The following is a 22,057-nucleotide window of genomic DNA, read 5'->3' as shown; positions in this document are numbered from 1 at the left end:
AAACTGTCCGTTAGATATTCACAAGATGTATTAAATATCATGTTTTAACTACAATGAAGAGATGAGATCCAGCGGTACGTCTGATATGGCCTGGCCGAAGTAAAGCTGCTCTGGCGGGGGAGCTGATGACGGAGCTCCTGCTGGCAGGCTGGGAGACGGAGTCCGCATAAGCCGAGCCACATCGTTAAAGAAGCGCTATTATTGTGAATAAACTGCCTATTCGAGTTTAAAACAACTACATTCTCGCCTAAAAAACTCTTAAAACTTTATTTTGTGACACAGTAAAGGAGTATTTTTAAAATTGTGCGGGTTTCCTCCTCCGCCATTAGCTTTCGCTGGTTACACTGCAATGCATTCTGGGATACCTGAGCTCTGAAAGTTCGCACAAGCCACCTCTCTATGCATCCTTGGCTAAAGGCCAGAGCAAGTACACATCCGGGAATTTCATGTGTACTTGGAAAGATGTGAACTTTAGAATTGGAACAGTACTTTGGCGACGGTTGATGACGTTTCACGAGGACACAAGAACGCAAGTACAGAAAAGAACGCATATTGAGAAACGGCCAGTGTGATGAAGCCAATTATGATATGGGGATGGTTAGGAGGTCAGGATGGACCGACCAGTGGGCAAATTTAGCCATGGGATTTTTTTTTAAACGACCACAGAGAGTCAGGACCTCTGTTCTCATCTGAAAGACGGCGCTTACTGAGCAGTATAGCGTTCCCGTCACTATACTGGGGTATTACGACCCACACAGACGACAGGTTGGGCGCCCCCTGCTGGCCTCACTAACACCACCTCTGGTAGCAACCTAGCTTTCCCAAGTGATTTTTCATCCAGGTACTGACCGGCCGCAGCCCTGCTTAGCTTCAGTGGGCGACCATGTGAAAATTGTAGAAAGCTAGCTGCCGAACATTTCTAATAACTGATTTCTTTTATCTTTGCCATGATGACATCACATAATATTAGACTAGATATTTTTCAAGATAGTAGTTTTCAGCTTAAAGTGACATTTAAAGGCTTAACTAGGTTGATTAGGCAGATTAGGGTAATTATGCAAGTCTTTGTAGAACAGTGGTTTGTTCTGTAGACTATCAAAACAAATTATTGCTTAAGGGGGCTAAAATAATGATCTTAAAAAGGTTTAAAAGAATTAAAAACTGCTTTTATTCTGGCCGAAATAAAACAAATAAGACTTTCTCCTGAAGAAAAAATATAATAGTGTGAAAAATACTGGGAAAAAGTCCTGACATTATTTGGGAAACATTTAAAAAAGAACAACAAATTCACAGGAGGGCGAATAATTGTGTCTGGAGTAGTTCTGTGTAGAAACCAAAAAGCAATGCCTTTGCCATATCATCCCATAAACCCTGCGTCCTTCAAATATCAAGACCTTTAAAGCTGTTTGAGCTCTTCTGATTTCATCTGTTTGTTTGTTTTTTTCCCTGCAGGATGAGTCTCACTTCCTGAAGAACATGAAAACGGCTCGCTGTCGGGCGGCTCTTCCTCTGCTCAAGGTCTGCTGTTATTTTAGGCATCTTTCATAGTGCTGATCTTTAAAACACTGCTTTGGTTAGAGTTCACAGACTTTGGCTGCGTCTCAAAGCCTGCTGTGCTGCCTACATAATAAGCCTTGCTGGGCATCAGGAATGAGTAGGCTTAGAACATGCCAGTTTTTTCCAGAAATTTTGCCTGGAAATGAATAAAAGCCTTAAGGTTTCGGTCCTAAGCAAAGAAATGAAGACGGCCATAGTGTTGTAATTGAACCGTTTTTTTATTTGACAAATTTCAAAGCTCATTACAGCCATTATATTAATAGATTTTTATAGTATTGTAATTTTACAGCTGTAATGTTAAATTAAGTTCTTATTTAAATGCATCATTTAACAGGAGAATATTACAGTGAATATGTCTTAATTGTTACAAATATTTTTGGACATGGTAACTTACATTTTTTGTCCAAATTGTAGCCCTACAAACAAGCACAGCAGTTCTGGATTTTAGTTAATGAATTCATTTTAAATCACAATTAATATTATTTTTTTAATTTGCCATTTACAAAAGCTTGACAGAGCTGGATTATATTACTTTGCATTAACCATTCTCAGATTATTATTTTTTAGAGAATCTCGGAAACCAGAGAATTAGAAAGTGTCATTCATTTTTAAATACAGTTTATTTATATATGTATATATATATATATATATATATATATATATATATATATATATATATATATATATATATATATATATATATATATATATATATATATATATATATATATATATATATACACACTGGCGATCAAAATTAGAGAACAATTTATAAATAATTGAACAATTCTGAAATAATGTCATCTTCACTGCTCAACAGTTGAAGGATTTTTTGTCCCGTCCATACCATGCTACCAGAACACCTTTTCCACAAAATAACAAAAGCATTTCAACAAAAAACATTATTTTGCAGAAAACACACTGATCAAAATTAGAGAACAACAATGACTGTAGCATGGAAAAAGATTACAGCAAAATTTTCTGAAGGTTACAACAGTCAGCAATTAGTATGAAGTGTATAGGCCTCTGCTCTGAATGACTTCAGCACATCTGTGGCCACAAGACAGCACTAGTCTCTCACACTGCTCTGGTGTGATTTTTGGCCCACTCTTCTTCCAGTGTTCTCGACAGTTCAATGACTGTAAAGGGTTTCTTGGCCATAACTTTGCCACCAAGGATTTTCCAGAGGTTCTCTATTGGGTTGAGGTTAGGACTCTGGGCAGACCATGTCATTATTTCAATATTTTCAGTTTCAAGGAACTGCTTTACCCATTTTGCTGTGTGACATGGCACGTTTTCCTGCATGAACACTGCAAGCTGATTGGGTGTTGAACGCAGGGAAGCAACCATATGTTGTTGAAGAAGGTCCTGATAAAAATTTGCATTTACTCTGCCAAATAGCTGTAGAGGTCCAACTCCTTCTGCAAAAAACTTGCCCCAAACCATGGCACTTCCTCCTCCACTTTTCACTGACTCCTATACACACTTTTTGTTCAGTTTTTCTCCAGTTTGTCGCCAAACATATTGTTTCCCATCGGACCCAAATAAATTAAACTTGCTTTCATCACTAAAGTGAACTTTAGAGCAGTTCTCCTCTGTCCACACAACATGCTCCTGAGCAAAGCTTAGTCTAGCCTTTTGATTCTTTCTGCTAATGAGAGGTTTGGTGACTGCAGAGAGGGCTTTTAGTCCAAATGCTCTTAAACATCCAGACACTGTATGACGAGACAGATCTTTACCCTGTTCAGTGCTGAACTGGTGAGCAATTCCAGCTGTAATGTAAAATCGATTGCCCATTGAGATCCTCCGCAGTATCCTGTCCTCTCTTCTGTGGATGAACAGCCTTCTTGAGGGACTTGAATGAGTTTGTGACGTTGTCAAGATTCAATATTCTTGAAATCATAGATTTAGAACAACCAACTTGTCTTGCTATGGCAGATAGGGTCAGTCCTTTGGCCTTTATCTGGACAACCTGCTGCCGAAGGCTTTCAGTCACTTTAGAACGGTCCACCACCTTGCAGAGGCAGTGAAACTGGAAGTCAGGCTGCCAGCTAAATAGGGGTTGACAGATAATGAAGGGAATTAGCACCAGATGCCAGATTGACACCAATAACTGAGCGGTATCTGAAAGTGTTCTCTAATTTTGATCAGTGTGTTTTCTGCAAAATAATGTTTTTTGTTGAAATGCTTTTGTTATTTTATGGAAAAGGTGTTCTGGTAGCATGGTATGTAAGGGACAAAAAAATCATTCAACTGTTGAGCAGTGAAGATGACATTATTTCAGAATTGTTCAATTATTTATAAATTGTTCTCTAATTTTGATCGCCAGTGTGTATATTTATATATATATATATATATATAATTCGATATCAGTAATTATACTGATATAAAATTTTTCGATAAAACGATAATGACAGTGTGATAATTGCTCAATAATATTTACGCACTATGCGTAACATTGCGCAAGCATTTTGAAGCCTGCCCTTCCGGATGCCGCACGCCTTACAAGTTTACAGCCATACAGTGTTAGGGTGCTTTCACACCTACACTTTTGTTTCGAAACGTGTCTCGTTTGCCCAGTTAGCACGGTTCGATTGGCATATGTGAACAGGGCAATCGCACTCTGTTCCGCGCCAAAGTAATCGCTCCGAGATCGCTTGAATGAGGTGGTCTCGGCTCGATTGAAACGAACCCTGGAGCGGTTCGATTGCAGTGAGAAAGCGATCCGATCCAAGCGCGGTTATATCACAGTGTTTTATGGATATGTAATAGGCTTACGGCTATATGAAGAGAGAATTATGAGTAGGCGGGAAGTTTCGCGAGTCTACGGATGCCCGCAAACGAGTGATGATCTCCCGGTAATCTCGCGTCTCCCACCCGGTCCTCAAATAGGCATCGTCGCGCACCCTTCTCACCCCTCCCCACCGCGTCTCTCCTCAGACACATCACGCGCGCGCACCCTGTCAATCACCACCAAACCACCACCTCTCCTGACAGCTGAGCGGGACACTGCAAAATAAACCCTGACACTCTGACCAATGTGAGGAGAGTTTACTCACACGTGACTTGTTTAAGCTCTTTTGGTCCGATTAGAAACTTTGCAATGTGAAAACGAACCGCTCCAAGAGCAAAGAGCAACAATGTAACAATTGTAATCTCTGTTTCGGAACAACTGAATCGATTCACGGGTGTGAAAGCACCCTTAGTTGTACTTAAAGGAGTAAGAAAAAAGGGTAAAAAAAGGTCAGAGTCGCAGACATTGTTGACAAGAAACGTCACTAGACCTCAGTCTTGAGCTATTTAGTTTTTTGCTATCTGACACAAAACAGCAACGTGCACTGCAAACTGCGCAAGACAACTCGTGTCATCAAAAGCAGGCAACACATCAAGCCTGTTTCATCATTTAAACCAACACCAGCCTTATGAAGATGCTAAGAAATTACAGACCTAAACAAGTGCTGGAAAACCAGGGCAACTACCCAGCAGAGTCCCATGTCATCATTTTCGAAAGCCGTCCTTTACGAGAAAAAACCCCCGAAAAGACAGACGAAAGATATGACAGACAACACAATCTCAATCACATCTCAATGAACACTTGAAGCTTGCTCTACAGGCTGCATTAAGGATATTTACACTACAACATTTACACTAATAAAAATAATATCATAATGTAGCAAATCGAAAGGATCAAACAATAAATTGTTAAACTCGAGTAAGGGGACGATAGTGAAGCCAAACAAAAGAAAGAAATATAACAAAACAATTCTAATTTATGAATAACCCCTCTTACCTCGCTAAAAACTGACGAAAAGAAAAAAAAAGTCCTTCAGCGCAGCGCCGCATTCTTCCCTATACTGAATAAAATAAATATAAAGATGACGTTCACCTCTGATGTCTTTAACAATACATTTTCTACGTGTTTGCAAAATGCAAGTCGTACGACATCTTCCCTATCCATCTTACTCTGAGAAAAGAGTGAACTTAAGGAGATAAATCTCAATATTGTCTGGAAAGAGCAGAGCCAAAAAATAACATACAAATCAATCTAAATAAACATGAACGAAACTCACAAAATTTCTCAAAGTGGGCAAAATAATTTTACCCAAATGAAAGTTAAGCAAAAACACAGAAAATCATAATCATGTCAGCAAAATACACCAAAAACGAGATCAAAGGAAAAGGCGCGCTCTCCACTTTTCATATCCCCGCGCGGCCGCGCCATCTCCGCCTCGCCTCCGAAACGTGTTGTGTACAGGGGACCTGTGTGCAAAGGAGGAAGAACTTTCTCTCTGAGAGAAAAACAGGGCTGGTGCTCGAGCACTCAAACCACCTTTCTGCACGTGTCTGCTGTTTATAACGAAATAAAATTAAATAACTCCGCAAACTAAGATGAACCAACTCCACCTTCACAGCTCAGTCGGCGGCTACTCATTAACCCTTGGTGAGTTCATTACACTGGTGATCAGAGCGCCACACAACGCGGTGGTCATAAATCACAAACGATCAGTGTTTTTTTTAATCACTGGAGACTTATTTTAGGTCTTAAATGCTTTAACATTATTAGTGGCAGAACAATCATTTACAGTTCATGAAATACACCACGGTTGTCTGTGAAAAGGGTAATAATCATATAAGCATGATCTGACAAAGTGCTTACTCATGCAGCACTCACGTGTGCATAATTAAACATTTTGTGCTCTCCGTGATGTACTTTTGCGCATGTGGGTCAGTTTAAGACCATGCAGATCTGAGAAAAAATCAGATTTGAGCACTAAGCCTTGCATTGTGAACTTAGCCATAGGCGTCGTGATTCAATCGTTTCTTCTCGTGTAATGTGGCATAGTTCACGACAACCGATCCCATGCCTGCGCCGCCTCACGACACCGTCGCAGAAAGTCTAGCATGTTTAATTTTTTCTCGTTCTTTACAACGAGCTCCACCACGTGGGTGACACGGCCCAATAGGAGCACATCATTTATCAGTTATTTTAGTGGGTGCTGCTGTTAATGAGCTGGTCAGGTAATCAAAAACAGGCTGCATATTTACAGATGGGTTGGTCACGGGTGGATATACCCAGTCATTGGCTATGCAAGCTTTAACAACTTTCTCTAAAATATTAAAGTGTTTTAAGCAATTTTATCTGACAGACTGGCACAAATATGCCGACATCTCCATTCTGAGTTCTCTCTTCCAGGGGCACCAGCAGGATTTTATTCAAAGTTACACACATATCCAGCACCACCCGCCCCATCATCATCCCTTATTCTCATTTCAATCATTAAAAACACTGATGCTTGCTGTCAAAGGCTACATTCATTCATTGTCGCGAGTGAGACCGAGAAAATAAAAGCACATCATTGTATTTTAATAATTTTCCACAATTCTCCCCCTCAATTTGTTAGTTATAATGTAAAATAAAGTAATTATTATTAATATTATTTGTATATTATTTAATACTCGAATGTACTGTACTTTAATATCTTAATGCAGTAATGCACGTTTTTATTTAGTTAGAATAATTACAATAATAAAGACTTTTATACGATATAAATACTCTTAAACTTCCTTTCCGTTCTTTGCATCTTCTTATGTAAAATAAAATAATTATTATTCATATTATTAAGTACTCGAATGTCCTGTGCTGTAATTACTTGAATCTAAATACTCTTAAATAAACTTCTTTTCCCTTTATTGCACTTTCTTAGTTGATCCCACACATTACCTGTGTAGGAATGGGTTTTAACCGCAGCGGTTCGAACTGTAGTTTGACTAAAAGGTTATCAGTATTGATGGTAAAAAACTGTACATCTCTAGTCAAACCATTCTTCTGCAATCTTATGCCAAACACAGAAATAAGGGCAGCATTAATAGCTTAAAATGTGGAAGAGCGTTGATATTATGTGATTGTATTCTATTGCAATATGCAGTAATTAAAAGTTGATGTTAAATCAAAAGTAATTCACAAATACTTGAAAATGAGATGATTTAATGGCAATAATTCTCTGTGGTTACAACTGAATTAATTACAAACAACTGTATAAAATGATAAAACATGAAATGATAAAACATATGATATAAATTGTACCCAGCTTAAATTAAAAATAAAGTTACCAGAGGTAGAAGGAGAGACACAGGGGTAGGGAGAGAGAGACAAAGAGAGCAAGTAGGCCTCAAAGATAGACTCCAGAGGAGGAGAGGAGAGGAGCAGAGCAGGAGAGCGCAGACCAGGAAAAGAAGAGGCTGAGCAGCGTTTACCACCTGTTTTGTATCTTTCTTGACCATGTGACTAAAGCCCAAATGCTAAGACTTTCAAACTGACCAATCAACATGTGACCACATTGTAAAACCCCCAAAGTCCACATACCAGGCCCTGATCTTATCAGTATCTGCCTTTGTAGTCAGTATGGACCTTCTCGAGTCAAAAAGACATGTTTTGTCATATAAACAAATGCATATGATCATTTAGCCCAGGGATGGGCTAACTTGATCCTCGAGGGCCGGTGTCCCTGCAGAGTTTTGTTCCAACAGTAGTCAAACACACCTGCACATGCTAATCAGTGGCTGTTTCTCAATATGCGTTCTTCAGCGGTCTTGCGTCCTCGTGTTCTCGTGCAACGTCATCATCAGCTGCCCAAGTTCAGTTCCAATACTCAAGACCGCAAGTGCGGAGGACGCGTGAAACTTCCCGGATGTGTTCTTGATATCGAGGACGCACCGATGCAGACTTGAGCAACGAACTCGCTCTGGAAGTCCCAGAAGTCATTGCGACTGGAGGTGGGAAGCGCAACATTTTATTTAGATTTATTAATAAAGTTCAGAGATATCACTTATTTACCTCAGGAGTTTCCCTAAATGAACCGGTGAAAGTAATCATTAACTTGGACATCTTAATAAAGGAATAAACACATTAAGGGTGTTTGTTTGCTGAAATTCGTATTAAAATCTGTTTTATTTATATTGTGCAGAGTATATTTATAATGTTTTTATGCATAGTATGTATTTTGAAGAGGGGAGAAACAATAAATTGTTGTATGAGTGCTGTAATGTTTAAATAATTTACTATTTAAAACGCGTGAAGGTCACGTGACCATCAGGAAGAACGCAGCATCTCATTTCTCAAAGGACGCATTCTCTGCCCTCGCGGTCTCCTGAGTTCGTTCTTCCGAAGACACCTGGCAAGACCGGTCTCCACAAGAACGCAAGTCCGTTCTCTGCGTTCTTGGAATTGAGAAACAGCCAGTGTCTTTAAGATTACAAGAAATCTATAAGCAGGTGTGTTTGATTAGGGTTGGAGCTAAACTGTGCGGGACACCGGCCCTCCAGGACCGAGTTTGCCCATTCCTGATTTAGCCTCTTACACCTGTTATGGTTTTCGCATTTCAGTTTTACTGTATATTGTGAAGACTGGATTTGTTCTTTGATTTTGGTTGACATCATTAGCTTGTGTTGAGCTGATAATTACGCTCTGGTGTGTTTCTAATATAACAGACAGCTAAGAGAGTGATCCTGCTGTCAGGAACGCCAGCCATGTCCAGACCCGCTGAACTCTACACTCAGATTCAGGCTGTCCGGCCCGCACTGTTTCCACGCTTTCATGACTTCGGCACACGATACTGCGATGCCAAACAGGTACGTTCATCTATTCTGTTTAATAAATTATTTAAATCTTTATTTAATTTGATGATGATGTTTGCTACTGTTTTCAACATGTAAAAGATTTAACATGCTGCTTGCATGTCTTACAAGAAGGGAAACATGTTACAACATTTTGCTTACATTTTATGTTGCTATTTTAATATTATTGACAAAAATTAGCATGATGTTAGCATGTTTTAGCATAAATGATCTTTGCATGTTTAACCATTTGTTAGCATAAATTAGCATGTTTCCTGCATGAATTATCCTAGTCTATTTAAGCAATTGTTAGCATAAATTAGCATGTTTTAGCATGAATTATCCTAGCATGTTTAAGCAATTGTTAGCGTAAATTAACATGTTTCTAGCATGAATTGTCCTAGCATATTTAAGCAATTGTTAGCATTAATTAGCATGTTTCTAGCATGAATTATCCTAGCATGTTTAAGCAATTGTTAGCGTAAATTAGTATGTTTCTAGCATAAATTATCCTAGCATATTTAAGCAATTGTTAGCATAAATTTGCATGTTTTAGCATAAATTATCTTTGCATGTTTAACCAATTGTTGGCATAAATTAACATGTTTCCAGCATGAATTATCCTAGCATATTTAAGCAATTGTTAGCGTAAATTAGCATGTTTCTAGCATGAACTATCCTAGCATTTTTAAGCAATTGTTAGCATAAATTAGCATGTTTTAGCATAAATTATCTTTGCATGTTTAACTAATTGTTAGCATAAATTAGCATGTTTCCAGCATGAATTATCCTAGCCTATTTAAGCAATTGTTAGCATAAATTAGCATGTTTTAGCATGAATTATCCTAGCATGTTTAAGCAATTGTTAGCGTATATTAGCATGTTTCTAGCATGAATTATCCTAGCATATTTAAGCAATTGTTAGCATTAATTAGAATATTTCTAGTATGAATTATCCTAGCATATTTAAGCAGTTGTTAGCATTAATTAGCATGTTTCTAACATGAATTATCCTAGCATATTTAAGCAGTTGTTAGCATAAATTAGCATGTTTTTAGCATGATTTACCCTAGCATGTTTAAGCAATTGTAAGCATTAATTAGCATGTTTCTAGCATGAATTATCCTAGCATGTTTAAGCAATTGTTAGCGTAAATTAGCATGTTTCTAGCATGAATTATCCTAGCATATTTAAGCAATTGTTAGCATAAATTAGCATGTTTTAGCATAAATTATCTTTGCATGTTTAACCAATTGTTAGCATAAATTAACATGTTTCCAGCATGAATTATCCTAGCCTATTTAAGCAATTGTTAGCAGAAATTAGCATGTTTTAGCATGAATTATCCTAGCATGTTTAAGCAATTGTTAACGTAAATTAGCATGTTTCTAGCATGAATTATCCTAGGATATTTAAGCAATTGTTAGCATTAATTAGCATGTTTCTAGCATGAATTATCCTAGCATATTTAAGCAATTGTTAGCATAAATTAGCATGTTTTTAGCATGAATTACCCTAGCATGTTTAAGAAATTGTTAGCATAAATTAGTATGTTTCTAGCATAAATTATCCTAGCATATTTTAGCAATGGTTAGCATAAATTTGCATATTTTTGCATGAATTATCCTTGCATAGTTAATCAATTGTTAGCATAAATTAGCATGTTTCTAGAATGAATTATTCTAGCATATTTAAGCAATTGTTAGCATAAATTAGCATGTTTTTAGCATGGTATATCATTGCATATTTGAGCAATTGTTTGCATAAATAAGTATGGTTTTAGCATGAATTATCCTAGCTTATTTAATAAATTGTTAGCAAAAAAGTGTATGTATCTAGCATGAATTATCCTATCATATTAAAGCAATTGTTAGCATAAATTAGCATGTTTCTAGCATGAATTATTCTAGCATATTTAAGCAATTGTTAGCATGAATTAGCATGTGTTTAGCATGAATTATCCTTGCATGTTTAAGCATTTGTTAGCGTAGATTAGCATGTTTCTAACATTAATTATCCTTGCATATTTAAGTAATTGTTAGCATAATTAAGCATGTTGTTTGCATGTTTTTAGCATGTTTAACAATTTGACTGAAGGAATAACATGTTGTCAGCAATATTTCTGCGTGTTTACCATTATTTTAGCATAGGTTTTAGTAATTGTTGGCATAAAAATGCATGTTGTTTACATGTTTCTGCTTGTACTGATTAGCATGTTGTTAGCATGTTTTAATGTGAATAACTTATTTTTGTTTTTGCTAGCATTAATTAGCATGTTGTTTGCATGGTTTTTAGAGTGTTTAACAATTTGATTGCTCAAACTAACATGTTGGTAATGCTTCAGCATTTTTCATATTATACTAGCATGAGTTAGCATGTTTGCTAACATGTTTCTAAATTAAATTTTTACGAGTTATGAATTTAAAGGGGCTGCGCGATGGCGCAGTGAGGAGCATGCTCGCCTCAATACAAAAAGGTCGCTGGGTCGAGCCTCGGCTGGGTCAGTTGGCTTTTTTTGTGTGGAGTTTGCATGTTTCCTCCGGGTGCTCCAGTATCACCCATAAGTTCAAAGACGTGGTACTGGTCAATTGGGTAGGCTAAAATTGTCCGTAGTGTATGTGTGTGAATGAGTGTGTATGGATGTTTCTTACTGATGGGTTGCAGTTGGAAGGGCATCCACTGTGTAAAACATATGCTGGATAAGTTGGCGGTTCATTCCGCAGTGGGGACCTCAGGTTAATAAAGGGACTATGCTGAAAAGAAAATGAATGAATTAAATGTCAAACCCGCTTGCCATATCTCCGTCTGCAGCTGCCGTGGGGTTGGGATTACTCCAGCTCCTCTAATCTGACTGAACTCAAGCTGCTGCTGGAGGAGTCTCTGATGCTCCGACGCCTCAAATCAGAGGTGCTTTCACAGCTGCCTGCCAAACAGAGGAAAGTGGTCACTGTAACCACAGACGGCATCAACTCCAGGACCAAAGCAGCCCTCAATGCCGCGGCCAGAGAGCTCGCCAAAGGATACCACAACGTCAGTGCAAACACTTAGAAAAGTGCTAGGGCTGAAGAATATGTAAAAGAAAAAAATCATTATTGCCACAACAGTATATGCATCTATTAGTGTATGCAATATCTATAAGTATATGCGCTATATACAATATCTATTAGTATATGCAATAATATATGCAATATCTACTAGTATGTGCAATAGTATATATGCAATATCTATTTGGTTATGCAATATCTATTAGTATATGCAATATTATATACAATATCTATTAGTATATGCAGTAATATATACAATCTTATATACAATATCTATTAGTATATGCAATATTATAAGCAATATCTATTTGTATATTCAGTGATATATGCAATGTCTACTGGTATTTGCAATAGTATATGCAATATTATATACAATACCTACTAGTATATGAAATAATATATGCAATATCTAGTATGTGCAATATTACATACAATATTAGTATATGCAATAATAAATACAATATCTATTAGTATGTGCAATAGTATATGAAATATCTATTTGTATATGCCATATCTTTTAGTATATGCAATATTATGTGCTATATCTACTAGTATGTGTAATCGTATATGCAATATCTATTTGAATATGCAATATCTATTAGCGTATGCAATATTATATACGATGTCTATTAGTATATGCAATATTTTATACGATATCTATTAGTATATGCAATAATATATGCAATATCTACTAGTACATGAAATGATATACACAATATCTATTAATATATGCAATATTGTATACAATATCTACTAGTATGTGCAGTAGTATATGTAATATCTACTAGTATGTGAAATAATATATGCAATATCTACTCGTATGTGCAATATTACATACAATATCTATTAGTATATGCAATATTATATACGATATCTATTAGTATATGAAATATTTTATACGATATCTATTAGTATATGCAATAGTTTATACGATATGTATTAGAATATGCAATATCTACTAGTATGTACAACAGTATATGCAATATCTATTTGTATATGCAATATTATATACAATATCTACTAGTATATGAAATAATATATGCAATATCTACTAGTATATGAAATAATATATGCAATATCTATTAGTATATGCAATATTATATATGAAATCTATCAGTATATGCAATAACATATGCAATATCTACTAGTATGTGCAATAATATATGCAATATTTACTAGTACATGAAATTATATATACAATATCTATTAATATATGCAATATTGTATACAATATCTACTAGTATGTGAAATAATATATGCAATATCTACTCGTATGTGCAATAATATATGCAATATCTACTCGTATGTGCAATATTATATACGATGTCTATTAGTATATGCAATATTTTATACGATATCTATTAGTATATACAATATCTATTCGTATATGCAATATATATTTGTATATGAAATATTAAATGCAATATCTATTAGTATATGCAATATTATATGCAATATCTATTAGCGTATGCAATATTATATACGATGTCTATTAGTATATGCAATATTTTATACGATATCTATTAGTATATGCAATAATATATGCAATATCTACTAGTACATGAAATGATATACACAATATCTATTAATATATGCAATATTGTATACAATATCTACTAGTATGTGCAGTAGTATATGTAATATCTACTAGTATTTGAAATAATATATGCAATATCTACTCGTATGTGCAATATTACATACAATATCTATTAGTATATGCAATATTATATACGATATCTATTAGTATATGCAATATTTTATACGATATCTATTAGTATATGCAATAGTATATACGATATGTATTAGAATATGCAATATCTACTAGTATGTACAGCAGTATATGCAATATCTATTTGTATATGCAATATTATATGCAATATCTACTAGTATATGAAATAATATATGCAATATCTATTAGTATATGCAATATTATATATGAAATCTATTAGTATATGCAATAATATATGCACTATCTACTAGTACATGAAATGATATACACAATATCTATTAAAATATGCAATATTGTATGCAATATCTACTAGTATGTGCAGTAGTATATGTAATATCTACTAGTATTTGAAATAATATATGCAATATCTACTCGTATGTGCAATATTATGTACAATATCTATTAGTATGTGCAATATCTATTCGTATATGCAATATCTATTTGTATATGCAATATTAAATGCAATATCTATTAGTATATGCAATATTATATGCAATATCTATTAGTATATGCAATATATATTTGAATATGCAATATTAATTGCAATATCTATTAGTATACGCAATATTATTTACGATATCTATTAGTATATGTAATAATATATGCAATATCTACTAGTATGTGCAGTAGTATATGCAATATCTACTAGTATGTGCAATATTAAATACAATATCTATTAGTATGTGCAATAGTATATGCAATATCTATTTGTATATGCAATATCTTTTAGAATATGCATTAGTATGTGCAATATCTATTAGTATATGCAATAATACATGCAATATCTTTTAGTATATGCATTAGTATGTGCTATATCTATTTGTATATGCAATATTATATTTGAGCATTTATATATAAAGAAATAACCTCATAAATAGATTTTATTAATAGGGTTCACACTCATTCTGTGCTTTAAACCTACTTGAAAACTAAAGAGATTGGTGATAATCACTGTGACCCCGGATTAATGAAGGGACTAAGCTGAAAAGAAAATGAAGAAATGAAGAAATGTTTGCAAAATATATAAAAAAAAAATATATCATTATAACCATTTTTTACTGAAGAAAAAAAATCTAAACTTAGTCATTTACTTTGTTTTTATCAAATGTTGTGTACAGCAAGAGTTACTAATAGCTTAAATAAATGGGGATGGATGGGTTTGGGATTAATAAACAATGACAGAATTTGTGTTTAATGAGCTTTTCTGTGTTTATGTGCAGAAATCCCAGGAGAAAGAAGCACTCCTGGTTTTCTTCAACCACACAGCAGAGGCCAAGATCAGAGCTATCATGTATGTCTGTCCATTATGAGCACAAAGCAAACATCACAGCTTCATGGAGTTCCACAAAAACATACATTCATTTATTATGGTGACTCCTAAATTTCATTAGTTAAATCAGTGTGCTGAAGCATGCTATAAACAACTGGAGAGCAGCAGGAACACTTTAAAACATTAGTGACATGGTAATTCATGTTTAGATTATGTTAAAACATGCCAGACTTGTATACTAGCATGCTGCAGTCTTACAACATATTTTAGAAGTATATCGGTGGTAGTAAACGCAGTTTTTGATGTGTTTTTCAGGGAGTATATCTCAGACATGTTGGAGTGCGGACGAGAGAAGTTTCTGGTGTTTGCTCATCATAAACTGGTGCTGGACAGTATAACCAAAGAACTTGGGGAGAAGGTACAGTTTATTTTTTTTATTTATGTATTTATTTCATTATCTTTTTGTGTTTTTGAGTTTTTACTTCATTTATTTTTATTTAAAAATATGTTCTATTTTATTTTTTACAATGAATTGAGACTAATGATAAATCTGGAATAGTCAAATTTGATAACGTAGTAACCACCAACCATTTACCCAGAACACCTTACCAACCAAATCATTCAGAGACCATTCAGAAACCACCTAACTGTTGCCAAAAAACCACAGAGACCACCAATTGCAGCAGACACAATGATTTTACATAAAATCTAAAAATCTACCTTGTATTATTATATGATATTATTGTTTCCCAGTGAAGGGTTGCAGCTGGAAGAGCATCCGCTCCATAAAACATATGCTGGATAAGTTGGCGGTTCATTACACTGTTATGGCCTCTGATTCTCAAAGGGACTGAGCCGAAAAGAAAATGAATGAATGATATTATTGTTTCCCAGTGATGGGTTGCAGCTGAAAGGGCATCCGCTGCATAAAACATATGCTTGATAAGTTTGCAGTTCATTCCGCTGTGGCAATTCCCAGATTAATAAAGGGACTGAGCCGAAAAGAAAATTAATAAATTAATGATATCATTGAAACTGAAAACCTTTAACCATTGCCTTCCATACTGTCTATTTCCCTACAATGTAAGTCAGTGGTTACAGGTTTTCAGCCTTCTTCAAAATATCTGCTTTTGTGTTTAATGGTAGAAAGACACTCATAAAGGTTTGGAACAAGTAAAGGCCTAGTAAATGATAACAGAATTTTAAATTTCTGGGTGAATTCTCCCTTTTTATTGGGAAAATTATTGAAACTTTTTAGTGAGAGGCTAATGGTCTAATCTGATTCAATTATTTATGCTGAGCTAAGCTAAAAGTGTTCCTGTCAGATCCGGATATCATCTGAATGGTTTCAAAAATGCTAAAAATCAACTCTTAACACAGGGCCTGTAAAATGAGCCTATTTACAAAATAAGTGCAGTTTTCATTTTAGTAAAGTGTGATATACAGTAGATGTGTGTGGTGTGTGTGTATTAAAGGGATGGTTCATCAAAAAAATGAAAATGTACTCATTAATCACTCACCTTCAAGTGGTTTCAAGCCTTCATGAGTTTCTTTTTTCTGTTAAACACCAACGAATATATTTTAAAGAAAGCTGAAAACCTGTAACCATTGACTTGCATAGTAAAAAAAAAACATATAAAAGTCAATGGTTACAGGTTTACAACATTTTTCTAAATATCTGCAAATTAGCAAAATTGTTTATGATAAGCTAAGCTAAAAATGTTCCCGTCAGATCCGGATATCATCTGAATGGTTTGAAAAATGCTAAAATCAACTCTAACACAGGGACTGTAAAATGAGCCTATTTACAAAATAAGTGGAGTGTTCATTTCAATATAGTGTGATATAGATGTGTGTTGTTTGTGTCTATTAAAAGGATAGTTTATCCAAAAATGAGAATTTACTCATTATCCACTCACCCTCAAGTGGTTTCAAACATTCATGAGTTTCTTTATTCTGATAAACACAAAAGAATAAATTTTAAAGAAAGCTGAAAACCTGTAACCATTGACTTGCATAGTAGAAAAGCAATATGAAAGTCAGTGGTTACAGGTTTACAACATTTTTCTAAATATCTGCTTTTGTGTTTAACAGTAGAAAGACACTCATAAAGATTTGGAACAAGTAAATGCCTAGTAAATGATGACAGAATTTTCATTTCTGGGTAAATTCTCCCTTTAAATAGGAAAATTATTCAAACCTTTGAGTGAAAGGCTAATGGTCTAATCTGATTCAATTATTTATGCTAAGCTAAGCTAAAAGTGTTCCCGTCAGATCCGGATATCATCTGAATGGTTTGAAAAATGCTAAAATCAACTCTAACACAGGGACTGTAAAATGAGCCTATTTACAAAATAAGTGGAGTGTTCATTTCAATATAGTGTGATATAGATGTGTGTTGTTTGTGTCTATTAAAAGGATAGTTCATCCAAAAATGAGAATTTACTCATTATCCACTCACCCTCAAGTGGTTTCAAACATTCATGAGTTTCTTTATTCTGATAAACACAAAAAAAAATACATTTAAAGAAAGCTGAAAACCTGTAACCACTGACTTGCATAGTAGAAAAACAATATGAAAGTCAATGGTTACAGGTTTACAACATTTTTGTAAATATCTGCTTTTGTGTTTTGGAATAAGTAAAGACCTAGTAAATGATGACAGAATTTTCATTTCTGGGTAAATTCTACCTTTAAATAGGAAAAATTGTTCAAACTTTTGAGTGAGAGGCTAATGGTCTAATCTGATTCAATTATTTATGCTAAGCTAAGCTAAAAGTGTTCCCGTCAGATCCGAATATCATCTGAATGGTTTGAAAATGGTAAAACACATCTGTTTAACTCTAGGAGAGCAGTAAAATTAGCCTTTTTCCAAACAAGTGTCTTTTAAGTAGAATGTATAGCTGATTGAGTTCCACACAATTCAGTCATGTTGTCGATTTACTTAACAAATTCTTGGTGGATTAAACATTTAAGTTGTCCCAAAATAATTACACCCCTTGTGTTGTTTTAGCTCATTTTAAATAAGTAGTTTGAACAGGTAGCAAAATAGTTGTTTAGGTGTATGGTAGGGCTGCACGATATTGGAAAAATGTTGTTTTGCTGCGTTATGTATTGCCATATAAATATAATTTCACCAGATGATTTGAATAGCTCTATTTGGAAAGATTTCATTTTTAGATCGACTGGACAGATCAAGTCTTTCTATGCTGTGCATCTGCATAAAATATAATAAATGACAAGCATATATAAATATGACAGAGCAAGAATAAAGAAATAAACAGTGCTGTATGGTTTTCTAGGGAGTCTAACAGTATTCAAAAATTCAACAATCAAGCTTAAAATAAGATCATTGTATGAATAATCTAAACAATATATGTATCATATCTTTATCTTTTAATATTAATCCTGCAATGTGACATTTGAGCATACACACATTGCGATATCGATGCTCAAATTATATATTGTTCAGCCCTAGTGTATGCTGTGTTGTTTGTGTGTTCAGAGCATCAGCTTCATCCGTATCGACGGCTCGACACCGTCAGCGGAGCGTCAGCTGCTGTGTGAGCGTTTCCAGGCGTCCCAGCAGAGCTGTGTGGCCGTTCTGTCCATCACCGCCGCTAACATGGGGCTCACACTGCACTCTGCAGCACTCGTGGTGTTCGCGGAGCTCTTTTGGAACCCTGGAGTGAGAAACGCACTCGCACTACACTACAGTCATCACAAACATTTACATATCAGATGTTAATGTGAAATCATGTGTTTACTTCAGATAGTTTCCAAATTAAAATCTGTTCTAATTTTTTTTTTTTTAAATTAGAATATGCAAAAAGGTACATAAATTGGGATCATACAAATACAAAGAAAATCAACAAAAAACAATAACAAAACAACAACAAAAAACAAAACAAAAACAATATAGTCAGGTACTGGGGTCCGTTCTTCATAGGTGGATTACTCAGTTAGCTGGATTTGACACGATCCAGGATCGTTTCGTTCTTTAAAGCTGATCTGAGAGTTGTTGTCATAGCAACAGTTCTGCTAGCTCAAACCTGATCGGGAGCAGGCTCAATTCACATAAACAGGATTAGATCGGCTCAGTTCAAGCAAAGATAATACAGAAAGCATGTTCCCAATTCTGATATTTTCTTACAGTTGTAGTTATATACACTTGGGAAAATGGTACATATTTTTTAACTATATATAAAGTTATAGTCATTAATAAAATAAATAAAGTTATACTTAATAATAAAACTTATGCAATCTGCACCCTTGAAATGAAAGTACAAAGACTGCCACCTGGTGGTGCAAAGAGAAAACTTATTTATATGAACTTTTTACATCGCTTTAATACAAATTGTGTATAATAGAAATGCAGAATATGTGACTTTTTCTTAAAGCAATAATACATTTATGCAGTCATAAACATGTTTTGATAGTTAATATGCCAGTGATTTGATGCTTCACAAAAGTTTCAGATGCCTTTAAAATATCAAAATGGTTTTGTAAACAACCAGTTATTCTTTACACCCATTAAAAAAACGGCTACTATAATAAAGAAAATCTGCTCTAAATGTTGAACTAAATACATTGATTTGCATTGAAATAAATGATGAATACACTTGACACATGAAAGTGTAAAGCCTGCAGCTTACAACAAATGTGGAAGGTTATTGCGTGTCATATTTAACAAATGGTTTACTGCTAATTTGATGTAATTTTGCTCACATGGATAATTGAATATTAATCAGATGATGTCATTACGCTGCTGTGCCGTCAGCCAATCGTTGCATTGCTGATCATGATTTCGAGGATCGATAGATCAGTCCTTCACAACACAAGCAGCGATCTCAGATCAGTTTATCCAGACATTCTAATCTGCTTCGCGAACTTGTTTGAAGAACCAAATTAGCGAGAGATCAGTTATCAAGATTAAAAGATCCAGGATCTGCCAAAACATCTTAGATCATTTAAGCGAGGTTTAAGCACCCTGGTAGGTGTGTGTGTGCGTGCGTGCATGCGTGTAAAGGTAACTTGGTGGACAGGTCAGAATACATACATAAGGAATAATAACAGTCAATAAATGAAGCAAGTATCGCAGATATAAGTAAACCAGATTGAAAGACACCAGTCAGTGGTAGGGAGAAACAACAATGCTTAGTAATGTATGATAGTAATAAAGACAGTAAAAAGAAAGAGGACAACAGTAATAATAACTGACAATGATAATAATTCACAAGTACTACACCAAATACTACTACAGAAAGTTACTTATATTACAACAACTACTGCTGCTACTACAGCCACAACCACGACTATTACTACTACAATGTCTACTAATACTGATACTACTACAACAATGACTACCACTACTGATACTACTACAGCGTCTGCTACAACTAATACAACAACGTCTACTACTGCTACTACCGCAATCACTGCTACTACAACATCTACATCAACAACATCTACAGTACTACTGATACTACAACACTAACAACGACTACTACTGCTACAACGTCACCTTTACTACTTCTGCTACCACTATACCAACGACATCAACTAGTACAGGAACTACTACTTCAATAATCACAATTACAATCGATACTACTACAACGACTACTACTACTACTACAAGTACAACTACTACAACTACTGCAACCTTCATAATGATAATGGTATTAATACTTATAATAAAGATAATGAAAGATAACAGGAGGACAGGTCAGATCTGTTCTCATTTTTGAGATGTGCAATTTTGTTCGATGCGTGACGTAATTTGTACTGAAACATGAAGACATGGGATATAAACAGTGTCCACGGGGTCTTAAAAATGTCTTTCATAAATCCATTTAGAGACATTATCTTAAATGGTGTTTTACGAGGTAGTCAGTTTTGTATCAGCATGCAAAAGTTTGCCTAAATTTAATCTATAAATATGGGGTGGGATGGTATGTGGTTTATGAATTCGATAAAATCCTGCTAGATTTGACATCACTTAGCTCGGAGTGACAAACCTGCAAGCTTTGGATTTTTGTATCTTCTACATGTAAAATTAGTCGCTTTTTTGATTCACACTAGCTTTGTAGATATCCTTGTTCCTGTTCTGCTTATTAGCAGAATAATGAGAGAGATATGTTTTAAGAAATTGTTATAACTTTTCTTGAAAGTCAAGTTTCCATACAATAAGACTATTCTGCCTCTAAAAGCTCAGATGATGACGTCAAGGTTTTGGAAGTTTCTGATTGGCTAATTGACAACATTTGAGTTAATTAGAGGCACAACTGTAGAACAGTATTTAAGGAGAAGCTCAAACACACTGCTGCCTTGTGTGACAACATGGGAAAATCAACAAGCCAGAATCAACAACAAAGCCAGATTACAATTAGCTAAATTACACTGGGAAAAGACTAATATTGGAGACATGTCCTGTGCTCTGATGGAACTAAGATTGAACTGTTTGGCCATAATGACCAGTGTTACATTTGGAGGGCAAAGGGGAAAGCGCACAAGCCTAGAAACACCATCCCAACTGTGAAGTATGGGGGCGGCAGCATCATGTTGTGTGGCTGTTTTGCTGCAGGAGGGACTGGTCCACTTCACAGCATAGATGGCATCATGAAGAAAGAACATTATGGAGAAATACTGAAGCAACATCTCAAGACATCAGCCAGGAAATTTAAACTTGGCCACAAATGGGTCTTCCAAACAGACCATGAGCCTAAGCATACTGCCAAATTAGTTCAAATGTGCTTTAAGGACAACAGAGTGAATGTTTTGGAGTGGCCATCACAAAGCCCTGACGTCAATCCTATAGAAAATTAGTGGGCGGAGTTGAAAAAG

The 22,057-nt window shown here is 35.1% G+C and overlaps 1 protein-coding gene across 5 annotated transcripts in view; it reads left to right on the top strand.

Annotated features, from left to right (window-relative positions):
- The window catches only part of smarcal1 (SWI/SNF related, matrix associated, actin dependent regulator of chromatin, subfamily a-like 1), a 49,086-nt gene that overhangs the window by 17,849 nt on the left and 9,180 nt on the right, over nucleotides 1–22,057 (top strand). For all 5 annotated transcript variants that reach the window (NM_001127466.2, XM_087266685.1, XM_087266686.1 and 2 more), the window contains 6 exons: nucleotides 1,453–1,518; nucleotides 9,046–9,186; nucleotides 11,983–12,201; nucleotides 15,165–15,235; nucleotides 15,530–15,632; nucleotides 18,720–18,902. In NM_001127466.2, coding sequence (NP_001120938.2) covers nucleotides 1,453–1,518; nucleotides 9,046–9,186; nucleotides 11,983–12,201; nucleotides 15,165–15,235; nucleotides 15,530–15,632; nucleotides 18,720–18,902 — 783 coding nt within the window. The remainder of the gene's footprint in view (nucleotides 1–1,452; nucleotides 1,519–9,045; nucleotides 9,187–11,982; nucleotides 12,202–15,164; nucleotides 15,236–15,529; nucleotides 15,633–18,719; nucleotides 18,903–22,057) is intronic.

The sequence above is a fragment of the Danio rerio genome, chromosome 9 (assembly GCF_052040795.2).
Source record: "Danio rerio strain M-AB ecotype USA chromosome 9, GRCz13ab, whole genome shotgun sequence".
Lineage (NCBI taxonomy): Eukaryota > Metazoa > Chordata > Actinopteri > Cypriniformes > Danionidae > Danio > Danio rerio.
Note: the sequence above shows the minus strand (reverse complement) of the source record. Positions and strands in the feature narration are given on the sequence as shown.